A 12,854-nucleotide genomic window follows, 5' to 3' on the forward strand; every position below is an offset into this window, starting at 1 on the left:
GTACCAATACCATGCCGTTTTTGTTACTATTGCTTTGTAGTAGAGTTGAAGATCTGGTATTGCAATACCCCCTGCTTCGCTCTTGCTACCGAGGATTGCTTTAGCTATTCTAGGTTTTTTATTCTTCCAGATGAATTTCATAATTGCTTGCTCTATTTCTGCGAGGTACATCATTGGGATTTTAATTGGAATTGCATTGAATCTGTATAGAACTTTAGGTAGTATAGCCATTTTGACGATATTAATTCTGCCTATCCAGGAACATGGGAGATCTTTCCATCTTCTAAGGTTTTCTTTAATTTCTTTCTTTAGTGTTCTGTAGTTCTCATTGTAGAGGTCTTTCACCTCTTTTGTGAGATTCATTCCCAAGTATTTTATTTTTTTCGATGCTATCGTGAATGGGGTAGTTTTCCTAATTTCTCTTTCTGAAGATTCATCACTTATGTATAAAAATGCATTGGATTTATGAGCATTGATCTTGTAACCTGCTACTTTACTGAATTCACTTATGAGTTCTAAAAGTTTTCTGGTGGAATTTCCAGGTTCCTCTAAATATATAATCATGTCATCAGCGAACAGGGATAGTTTGAGTTCTTCTTTTCCTATTCGTATCCCTTTAATTTCTTTGGTTTGTCTGATTGCTCTGGCTAGAGTCTCAAGGACGATGTTGAATAGAAGTGGTGAAAGAGGGCATCCCTGCCTTGTTCCAGTTTTTAGGGGGAACGCTTTCAGTTTTTCACCTTTTAGAATGATATTAGCCATGGGCTTAGCGTAGATTGACTTTATAATGTTTAGGAATGTTCCCACTACCCCAATTTTTTCTAGTGTTTTGAGCATGAAGGGATGCTGTATTTTATCAAATGCTTTTTCTGCATCTATTGAAATAATCATGTGATTCTTAACTTTAAGTCTGTTGATATGGTGAATGACATTTATTGATTTCCGAATGTTGAACCAACCTTGCATCCCTGGGATAAAACCCACTTGATCGTGGTGCACTATCTTTTTAATATATATTTGTATGCGATTTGCTAAAATTTTTTGGACTTCAAACCAAAACTAGTCAGAAGGGATAAAGAAGGACATTACATGCTGCTTAAGGGAAGCATAAATCAGCAAGACATAACAATCATAAATATCTATGCCCCGAACATTGGCTCATCCACGTATGTCAAACAAATCCTTCTCAATTCCAGAAATCAAATAGACCACAACACAATAATACTAGGCGATTTTAACACACCTCTCTCACCACTGGATAGATCGTCCAAACAAAAATTGAATAAAGAAACTATAGATCTCAACAACACAATCAGCAATTTAGACTTAACGGACATATATAGAATATACCATCCAACAAAGAATGAATACACTTTCTTCTCAGCAGCACATGGATCCTTCTCTAAAATAGACCATATTTTATGCCACAAAGCTACTATTAGTAAATACAAGAAGATAGAGATACTACCTTGTACTCTATCAGATCATAATGGATTGAAATTAGAAATAAATGACAGAATAAAAAACAGAAACTTCTCCAATACCTGGAGACTAAATAATACACTATTATATGATGAATGGATAACAGAAGACATCAGGAGGGAAATAAAAAAATTCTTAGAAGTAAACGAGAACAAAGACACATCATATCAAAATCTCTGGGACACTATGAAAGCAGTACTTAGAGGAAGATTTATTTCATGGGGTGCATTCAAAAAAAGAAGTAGAAATCAACAAATAAACGACTTAACACTACAGCTCAAAGCACTAGAAAAAGAAGAGCAGACCAATACCAAAAGTAGTAGAAGACAGGAAATAGTTAAAATCAGAGCCGAAATCAACGAAATCGAAACAAAAGAAACAATCGGAAAAATTAATAAAATAAATAGTTGGTTCTTTGAAAAAATAAATAAAATTGATAAACCCTTAGCCACACTAACAAAGAGAAAGAGGGAGAAAACTCAAATTACTAAAATTCGGAATGAACAAGGAAACATCACAACAGACACGAGTGAAATACAAAACATAATTAGAAGCTATTTCGAAAATCTATACTCCAACAAAACAGAAAACCTTGAAGACATCAACAAATTTCTAGAGACATATGAACTACCTAAATTGAACGAGGAGGACATACACAACTTAAATAAACCAATTTCAAGCAATGAAATAGAAGAGGTCATCAAAAGCCTACCAACAAAGAAAAGTCCAGGACCAGATGGGTTCTCAGCCGAGTTCTACAAAACCTTTAAAGAAGAGCTCATTCCAATACTCCTCAAACTATTCCATGAAATAGAAGAGGAGGGAACCCTACCAAACTCGTTCTATGAAGCCAATATCACCCTGATACCTAAACCAGACAGAGACACATCAAGGAAAGAAAATTTCAGACCAATATCCTTAATGAACATCGATGCAAAAATTCTCAACAAAATTTTAAATGTGATTCTTGCTAACATTGATTACTGTGGTTTAATCCTTGTGATGAATTATGGACTTTCAATGAAATATGACTTTCAAGGTGTATGAGGAGGATGTTTGAAATTCACTCAGCTGCTTAGTTTCCATTAGAGGAATTCTACATTAAATCTTCAGGACTTTGAGCGCCAGTTCTATAATCTTTGGCTGTCTGCTATATGGAGCAGGAGGAGCTCACAGTAATCATCTTGTTCTGTGTAGATAATGAACTGGTGGTGATTACTTGAAGAAAAAGTTTTCTCTGAATATGAGCATGGTGCAGCCAATGGAGACAGTAATGGCACGAATCCTGAAAGCATCAGTGTTCAAGGATAAAGAAGCCATTTCTCTCTAATGTGGAAAAAAACATGTATGGAAAATTAGACAGGATTTTATCAGGTTTCCAACACCACCTGTCAGATGAGTATCTTTTCTTATATCAAATACATTCTGACTGTACCAAACGTACCATCTGGTTTAAATCTGATAGTGGAGCAGGGTATGAGTGCATAGGAGGCATAGGAAATCTCTTCACTCTCTATTCAAGTTTCTGTGAACCTAACATTTCTACAAATAATAAACTCTGTAAATATATGCCATCAAAGGACCTGAGAAATTCTGGCATTTAAAATATTAAATGGATATATTTTCAGGACCCCTATGCCAGTTAGCATCAGTGACTACTACTGTGATATTATTCACCAATGTTGTTTCCTTGAAACAGTATTAGTTAACTTTGGAATTAATTAACTAATGTATATTTTTTAACTTCTGAAACCAGTGAACATTTTGTTTTTACTGTATATTATTTTATCACATATTGATTCTTTATGTTCAAAGACTTAGTACTTGACCTGGGAATGTGGCAAAATTCCTGTGACAGGGGTTATTGTACTTGTATTCCTAACACACAACCTTGTGAGTCATGGGGTAAGTGCCCTGATGTGGAAACCATCCAGCCTCATTGCACATAAGTCACCCCAGGACAGGAGCCTGCAGTTCTCTAGTGCCCTCTGTGCATCTGCAGTTACTAAAATATCTAAATGTTTATTCATAGTTAGTATTGCATGTAGAATAAAAATTTGCAAGCAAATTAAAACATTTTCCATATAAGAAATTGTGAAATATCATTATTTTAGAAGAGAATAGGAACATAGAAAAGTAGAAGTAGAAAAAGAAGAAGGGGTGTTGGGCCTGGCGGGTGAACCGAGGCTCCGGGCGGCTGGGCGGCGTCCGGAGAGCTGCTGGGCCAGAGCGCCCAGGGTTCACACCACACTCCAGGAGGTGCCCGGGATAGTGGGTCAGCTGGCGAGACCTGCAGGCCAGGACCATGGGCTGCTTCTTCTCTAAGAGGAGTAAGGCTGAAAAGGAGTCACGCACCGAGAGCGAGGAGGAGCAGCCCAAGCAGTACAGCTGGGACCAGCGAGAAAAGGTTGATCCAAAAGACTATATGTTCAGTGGACTGAAAGATGAAACAGTAGGTCGCTTACCTGGGAAAGTGGCAGGACAGCAGTTTCTTATTCAAGACTGTGAGAACTGTAACATCTACATTTTTGATCACTCTGCTACAATTACCATCGATGACTGTACTAACTGTGTAATTTTTCTGGGACCTGTGAAAGGCAGTGTATTTTTCCGGAATTGTAGAGATTGCAAGTGCACATTAGCCTGTCAACAATTTCGTGTGCGGGATTGTAGAAAGCTGGAAGTCTTTTTGTGCTGTGCCACTCAACCCATTATCGAGTCTTCTACCAATATCAAGTTTGGCTGTTTTCAGTGGTACTACCCTGAATTAGCTTTCCAGTTCAAAGATGCAGGGCTAAGTATTTTCAATAATACGTGGAGTAACATTCATGACTTTACACCTGTATCAGGAGAACTCAACTGGAGCCTTCTTCCAGAAGATGCTGTGGTTCAGGACTATGTTCCTTTACCTACTACTGAAGAGCTCAAAGCTGTTCGTGTTTCCACAGAAGCCAATAAAAGTATCGTTCCAATATCCCGGGGTCAGAGACAGAAGAGCAGTGATGAATCATGCTTAGTGGTATTATTTGCTGGTGATTATACTATTGCAAATGCCAGGAAACTAATCGATGAGATGGTTGGTAAACACTTTTTCCTAGTTCAGACAAAAGAAGTGTCCATGAAAGCTGAGGATGCTCAAAGGGTTTTTCGGGAAAAAGCACCTGACTTCCTTCCTCTTCTGAACAAAGGTCCTGTGATTGCTTTGGAATTTAATGGAGATGGTGCTGTAGAAGGATGTCAACGTATTGTAAACGAGATATTCAATGGGACCAAGATGTTTGTATCAGAAAGCAAGGAAAAAGCATCTGGAGATGTAGACAGCTTCTACAACTTTGCGGATATACAAATGGGAATATGAAATGCAATGTGGAACCAAGGACTTGGTATTAAGCCTTTTCCAACTTCTGTATATAGAGTTTGATAATAAGCTTTTGTGTATTAGCAGTGATTTTTTACTAATGCTGAAATTGTTAAAGGTTATTTTTAATAACATGTTGAATATAGCATCATTTACTTGAGGTTCAAAATAGTTCATTTAAATTAAGTAGTTTTAATCAGCTTAAAAACTATTTAACCTACTTCAATGAGCTTGTGGTTTTGTTCTGCAACTCTTATTAGAAAATATAAGTGGCTATCAGTTCATGATTTTAATCCTAATTAAATGTTCTTTCAAATCTCTAATAATTTAAACTTTCCAACTTTCCTCAGTGCTCCATGATACTTGTTGGAGAATAAATTTCATTGCTTATTTTTTTAAATTTAGAAGTATTTGTTACTAGTTGATAAATTAGAATGAACATATACACATTTTTTCATGTATACATATCCAGTTAAATAATTGCCTCCTAGTTGCATTATATGGCTAGTGACATTTTGTACATGGAACTGATATAATACTTTGTAAACTGAGTTTTTTAAAGAAATAAGCATTTGAAAGCTGGGAATAATGGTGTGTGCATGTAGTCCCAGCTATGTGGGAAGTGAAGGCAGGAGGATCACTTGAGCTCAGGAGTAAGTCCAGCCTGGGCAACATAGTGAGATCTCTATCTCAAAAGAAAAAGAAGAAGAAATAGGCATTTGATAACCAGCTTTGCAAATAACTCTACTAACTGATGTTGGTACAGCTATTTAAAGACTACTTTATAAGTAGTATAACTATTTGAATAAATTCCACTTTGTTTAGTTTTTTAATACAACTGCTAGGTGACTCATACTTCTTGGTAAGAAAAAGTATATGCAACACTAAAACTATAGAGGCCCAATCGCCAGCAGTTTTTACAAAGGTAATTGCTGTTTGATCAGCTCTTGTGGGCTATCAAGATAATTCGAACATAACCTTGTGACTTTTAGGCAAGAAATACTTAGGCATGATGATAAGCTATGCAGATTATGGAAAAGCTTGAAACATTTGATTTTCATTAGATTTGCCATTTATGTCAAGTAATGGTCAATACAATAAAATCATTTTGGTTGTGTCAGAGCATTATTTCTCAAATCCATCTGACCATAGTAATTTGCCAGGATGCAAGGGAAATCTACTTGTTTGGAAATTCACACTCTTAGACCCAATCCTCAGATGCACAGGTTCAGTCAGGGGAAACTTAAGGAATATGATTTGATCTACAGTAATTAGTTCAGAAGGTATTGATAGGTTGATCTTGTAAGAAGGTACTGAACCTACCATCCACAACTCATATAGCAGCTAATAAGAAAACAGCTTTTGTGGCACTGTTTTTAAAAAGAATCTGAAATTTAATTCTATTTTGATAAAACTAAGACCAAAAATGGCCACTTGTAAAAATTACTTTTATGATTGTTACTGAAAATGTATTTTCATGTTTCAAACATTTTTGGATATTTTCAGGCTAATACTACATGGAATTGTTTGTTAACATGCAGAAATAATACATTAAAAAACTTTTCACTTTAAATTAGTATGTAATATTAAGCACCCACACTGTGCCTGGTCTCGTGCTAACTATTAGTGCTGCATCATTTAATTTATTTCTATAAAATCATTTAATTTCTATTCTATAAAATCAATGATTTCATAAGGCATAAACAAAAATTGGTGACATGTTTAATGTAATTTGGATCATAATTTACCAATGATCTTTGCAAATAGTGGTCAAGAGGGCATTAACTTTTCTCTTACTTAAGCTAAATTAACTACATTCCTTCCTGTCATAATTATATTATTAAGTACTATTATTCATATTTAAAATAATCATGATACTTTTTTCAAACCTAAAATAAATGTTATACAAAACTATGAACTGAGTTCTTTTATCTATCATATTTTAGCAAAAACTCAGGAATATAACACATAAGGGAGACGTTGATTTAAGATTTTCCACTAAACTGAGTATCTGTTAACCAAAGTTAATTTTCCATTCTTCAGTTGGATAAGAGCTTTTAGCCAAGTTTAATTTGTCTTTAAAGACAGTCATTTGGATTCTGAATGTTTGAAAGGATTTTTACAAATAAGTAGTGTTATGATAGTTGTTTCTATAATTCTAAACTTTGATAGTAATCAGTGTACTAAATTTTGTTTCTGAATACATTCTGAATTCATAAAAAATTATTAGCAGTGAAAGTAATTTTATTGAGTTGTACATGTTTACACATATTAGTTTATTTCTCTTGTGTTAAAAGTACTGCTGTTTTTGTTTTGCTTCTGTATATTTGTGTGTAGCTGTTATATGTAATTTATCTAGTGTTTATAAAATGTGATTTATAATAAATGTTAAAATGAAAAAAAAAAAAAAAAAAAAAAGAAAAGTAGAAGTAAATATGAGCTGGATAGAAAAACTCCATTCACTAACTTCAGGAATGCTTTGTGGTTCACATGCCCTCTCTTTCAACATTCATCCAGTTTGAGACCCCTCTTGGTAGCTGATCAGCTATGAATTTGGACAGAGACTAAACCTCTGTGTGCTCAAGATCTCCTGGTCACCATGCAAAGTCACCTCAGCACCTTCCTCATGTTCCGAAGATTCAAGAATCACCATGTGCTATCTTCACATTAGAGATTTAGACACACTTCATGGTATAACTATTCCTACAAGCCTCACTAAAATCTGTTAGTGAAAATAAAACCTTAAGAAAGTTTTCACAGTGGGAACCCTGGAGCGTGGGCAATGCTGGATTTTGGTTGACAGGGCACATGCAGTCCAGCCCTCCTGTTCCTCTGCAAGACACTCTAACTGGGACAACAGGGAACTGGCAGCATGGCAGCCTGTGATGTGACTGCAGGATTCATCTTCCTGTCACAGACTGTGGTTGGAGCTGTGGGCAATTCCTCTCTTCTCCTCCATTACCTGTTTCTTGACTTCACTGGATGCAGGGCAAGACACACAGACTTGATTCTTAAGCACTTGATTATGGCCAACTTGTTAACCCTCCTGTGTAAAGGAGTTCCGCAGACAGTGGAAGCTTTTGGAGTGAAAGCTTTCCTCAGTGATATTGGATGCAAGCTGCTTTTCTATCTTCACAGGGTGGGCAGGGGTGTGTCTATTGGCAGCACCTGCTTCCTGAGTGTCTTCCAGGCCATTAAGATCAGCCCTGGAGACTCTAGCTGTTCAGAACTTAAAGCAAATATTCCCAAGTATGTTGGTTCCTCCATATACCTGTGCTGGATCCTGTACTCCCTTGTAAATGTTATTTTTCTAATGTTCATAACGGGAAAAAGGAGCAGCAAAACCATCACAAGCCTGAAAGATTTTGGATACTGTTCTGCCATTCGACATGACAGAACCTTAAATTCACTGCAGGCAGCATTTCTCACATTCCCTGATGCCCTGTGTGTGGGGCTCATGCTCTGGGCCAGCAGCTCCATGGTGTGCATCCTGCAGAGGCACAAGCAGAGAATGCAGCACATTCAGAAGACCAGTTCCTCAAGGTCCTCCCCTGAGTCCAGAGCCACCAAAACCGTCCTCCTCCTGGTGAGCACCTTTGTCTCTTTTTACACCCTTTCCTGCATCTTCCAAGTTAGTTTAGCTGTTATTTATAATCCTGCCTGGTTTGTGGTGAACACAGCTGCCATATTCACAGGGTGTTTCCCAGCCGTCAGCCCCTTTCTGCTCATGAGCAGACGCTCATCCAGGATGCATTCTGCCTGGATGCAGAATAGGAAGGATGCCAATCATATGAGGGAAATATAAATCATGTAGCTCTTTTACAAACTTCTGCTGTTGATCCCTCATCTCCACAGACTCTTGGTGATAAAGCAGTCACACTGTAAGAGGGAAGCTTATGCATGCACATTGTGTAGTGTGTTCTTGGGTCTGTGTATCTGCCTGTGTGTATCTGCTCATCATTAAGATTACATTTATTATGCATGAAGTAATATTAGAAAGTATTATGTAAATTGTGCCAATTTTAGATTTTAAAATAATGCTCATACAATAATGACTATTTGCTTTAATATAATAATTACCATATTGGATGTTTGTCTTGACATTCTAGCTGATTAACTGTTAAAAATCTCATAAAACATCTTTATTTACCTACTACAATTCTTAGGTCTTAGCTATTTCTTGAGTCAGACCTGCTACTGCTGTGCTAGAGGGATTTCTTATCTCAGTCTTTTCTCTTGGACAAAATGTCCAGGTAAATATGTCCAATGGAGTTTGCCTTTAAAATTGCAGTTAGTCTTCATGTTATTACAATCATGGACATACTTGGGAAGAATTTTCCAACAAGCCTTGTGCTCTTGTTTTTGTGTTTTAAATGTCTGCATTGGTTCCTTCTGTGACGTTTCTTCTCATAATCCCATACAATACACTTTTTCTTTCACGATCTATATTTTGTGTATATTAGATCAACCAGATCAAACTAGAAATGATAGCACGAATGTGTATAGTCAGAATAAAGATATTTAGAATGTTTATCCTCTTCCTTGACAATATTAGACTGTAGTATAATAGTCTGTTTACCTTCTTTTGATGTATTTTTAATTGCTTCTGCATTTTTGAATAATTTTATGCACAGGTCATGAGTGGTCTGCTCAGTGAGATTTCACTAAATGAACACAGCTCTGCACACAGCTCCGATGTCAAAAAGACAGCAAGGTCCTCCTAATTGGAGCGTCCTCATTCTTCTCCAGTCACTGTCCCTGGGTGATGACTATGTGATAGCTATCTATACATGTCACATTCTTCTGATTTGTATTCTGTATAAATGGAACCACACAGCACAACTTCTACAGTGTTTGACTTTTAAAGTTTCTTATGCTTGTGAACTTATCTGCATTTTCATACTGTTGGTGATACAATTCCCTCGTGTGGGTTACCAGCAATGAATTTCCCCTCCCTTGTTGACCATGGAGGTGTTTCAGCTTGAGGCATCATCCATAGACTTGGCATGACAATTCTACCTCATGCTTTGGAGACACAGCAGGGCTTTCTGTTGAGTGAGAGTGTAGGAAATGTTGGATCTCCAACTTGCAGGTATACACAGTTTTATTTCTCCTTCATTTCAGAAAATATTTCCAATCAGTTTTCTAAAATCTGTGTACATATTTCACAAGAAAATTCTCTTAATGTTCCAAGAAAAATCACTTGAAATATTCACCTTGATTCTTATGTTTTGGCTATGGTTTTATTGAACCTTTATTTTCCCAGGGCAGGGTTATAGCTCAGTAGCAGAACACCTCTTATTTACCACCTCAGTGATCCCAGGGATGTTCTTGGCTTCTTTGGTGACTCCTGCCCACGGTCCTCCCATAGACTTCTTTGTCCCATGACCTGTTGCCCCAATTCCCAGGCCTCTTACCTGCCACTGACACAACCTCCTCCTCATGCACTTTTGACCTCTTGGGACTACTGCCAACTTCCAAGATCTGCCTGTCCCCCACACACTCCTATTTCCTGACAACACCTTGTATCTTAACTGTTCATGGAACATCTGCTGTGACTTCTACAAACCACTGAATTTTAGCCCTTGGGCACAATACCAACTCCCCATTTCCTCCTTCACTCTCACAAAATGCTGTCCTCCTCCTCCTTAGTATCTCGGGTTCTCCATGCCCTTAAATCCCCTCCCTGCACTTTGCCCCCATGGGTTCAATACCTGCAGTGCATATTGACCCCCATTTAATTCCAACTCTTTGTCCTTTCAGATTCTCTCTTCTCCTGCTCTCTGTGCTGCCATGCCAAAGACTGTCTGCCTCCCTCTCTTACCATCAGCACCCTTTCCCATTTCTTATCCCAATATCCTCCTGCAAACAGTGCAGCCTTCTCACCAGGCACTTGATGTTAGGTGCTAACACTCATACCAGATTTTAAATCTGTAGTTGAAGTTTGGATGTTGAATGTCCCCACAGATTAGTGTGTTAAGGGCCTGGTTCCCAGGGTGGACTCTTTCAGAGGTGGGGTGCAGTGGGAGGTCCTCAGGGCCCTGGCAGCTGCCCCTGATGAGGAATATGGTATTCTGGCACTTCCTCTTCCTGTCTGCTTCCTGCCTGCTGAGGGGAATGGTTTTGCTCTGCTACAAGCTCTCACCATCATGTGCCCCCTTGTCATAGTCCCAGAGTAATGGCACTAAATGAACTTGGAATGGAACTTCCAGATTTATGACCCAAAATGAATCTTCTCATGTTCTGGGTTGATTATTGCAGTGATTTCATCAGAGAGATGGAAAGTTGACTGAGTGGCATGTTATCTTGTACTGGCAGGTGGTGGCATGGGTAGAAAGATTAAAAATGATGCGAGGGGTTCTCTTTTCTGGCACGAAGACCTGTAGTTATGGAACTCTTCTGCATATGGACATGTCATCAAGATGCACACATGATGACTATGTAAGTTATAAGGGTGTGATTGTGTGTATTATTAGGGTGTATTATGAATATGAGTGGTGAGGTTTTATACGCCAGGTTTGTGCATGAACGTTTGAATGTGCTCATGACTTTGTGTATGTGAGAGACCACACATACATAGGCATGTGAGGATATACCTGGATTTGATTGAGTCCCTGCACACACACATTTGCATTTCTGGCAGTGTAAATGAGTGTGTGTTTACTCTGAGACATACACTATTATGATGCTTATCCTGTAAGTTAGTCAGATTTTTGTATGTGTAACCAACCAACAACTTACAGGAGGAAATATTGATTTTGGGTGCACTGTGTCAGAAATTCAGTCTTTGGTGGGCCAATTTTCCTTTTCTTTGGGTCAAAGGAGACATAGAAGTTCATGACATAAGAACATGATGGAGTAAATCTGGTTGTCCAATGGAAGCCAAGAAGTAAAGAGAGATAAATGTGCTAGGGACAAAAATATAAACCCAAAGGTGTGCCCCCAGTGACCTTCTTTCTCAGGCATGCCCAAACTACCAATAGTTACCAGTCAATTCTTTCAAATTAGGATGCACTGATTATTTTAGAGCTTTTATAATCTAATCAATTCTCCCCAAAATCTCCCCACATGAATACAGGAGATTTTGGGGGATGTCTCATATCCAACCCATAACATTCCACCTCTGGCCATCATAAGCTCAAATCCATCTCACAATGCAAAATGTATTTAGTTCTCCTCCAACAAGTTCCCATAGGCAACAGTTTCATCACTGCCAAAGAATTCAAGTCCAAAGGCTCATTTGAGACTTAATACTAACTCTTGGCTATGAGTCACTCTAAAAGCCAAAAGTCAGTCACATATATTCAATATATACTAGCACAAAATTTTCAATTCTAAAGGGAATAAATTAGGGAATAAAAAGAAGAGATGGGACCAAAAGAAGACAAAAGCACTCTGGCAAACAATTCCTATGAATATTTTGGGGCAGTTAGATATCTCTGCATAAAATTTTGACTGAACTTTCCCTCTCACAGAAGGCTTCCTGAGACCCATCTGAAGCATATAAGGAGAACTCCCCCTTTCTTTTGAAGAGACTTAGAGGCTCAGAGATGAACTCAATCTACATGACATGTACCAGGGATTTCTTTTTCTACCTACCAATTTTGGTTTCTTCCGTTTCTCTGCCCCAAAGAGATGTATTTATTTCTATCAATATTTAAACAAAAGAAGACATCAAAGGAGCAAGTCAGGTAAGGAAACCCTAGAACCAACCTCAAGTATGACCTTACTTGTTCCTCTGGATTTTTATGGAATTCTGTTGGAATACAACACACACTGAGATGGAGCTTCTGAGAATGTGCCATATCATGATCTTTTGAGGAGAACAGTTTGAGCATGACAGGAATGAGGGAGGGCTGAGGCATCTCCAGAGTGTACAATCCATTTTTCTTGCAGGTGGTTCTGGGGGAACAAAGAGAGTATCTGCATGGGTTGGAGGAAAGCATTAGGAGAGGGCAGGATCCTCACAGAATAGAGTCAACTGCAATATTAATTTACTGTATGACTTCTACAC

The 12,854-nt window shown here is 37.9% G+C and overlaps 2 protein-coding genes across 2 annotated transcripts; both read left to right on the plus strand.

The window, feature by feature from the left end:
* Positions 1 to 3,645: 3,645 nt before the first annotated feature.
* Positions 3,646 to 7,218, plus strand: LOC124966891 (protein XRP2). Its single transcript, XM_047528708.1, has one exon. The coding sequence runs from the start codon at positions 3,788 to 3,790 to the stop codon at positions 4,838 to 4,840; it is 1,053 nt and encodes a 350-aa protein (XP_047384664.1). The 5' UTR covers positions 3,646 to 3,787; the 3' UTR covers positions 4,841 to 7,218.
* A 494-nt stretch (positions 7,219 to 7,712) lies between these two features.
* On the plus strand, positions 7,713 to 8,645 carry LOC124966187 (vomeronasal type-1 receptor 4-like). Its single transcript, XM_047527237.1, has one exon. The coding sequence runs from the start codon at positions 7,713 to 7,715 to the stop codon at positions 8,643 to 8,645; it is 933 nt and encodes a 310-aa protein (XP_047383193.1).
* The last annotated feature ends 4,209 nt before the right edge of the window (positions 8,646 to 12,854 follow it).

This window comes from Sciurus carolinensis, chromosome 16 (assembly GCF_902686445.1).
Source record: "Sciurus carolinensis chromosome 16, mSciCar1.2, whole genome shotgun sequence".
NCBI lineage: Eukaryota > Metazoa > Chordata > Mammalia > Rodentia > Sciuridae > Sciurus > Sciurus carolinensis.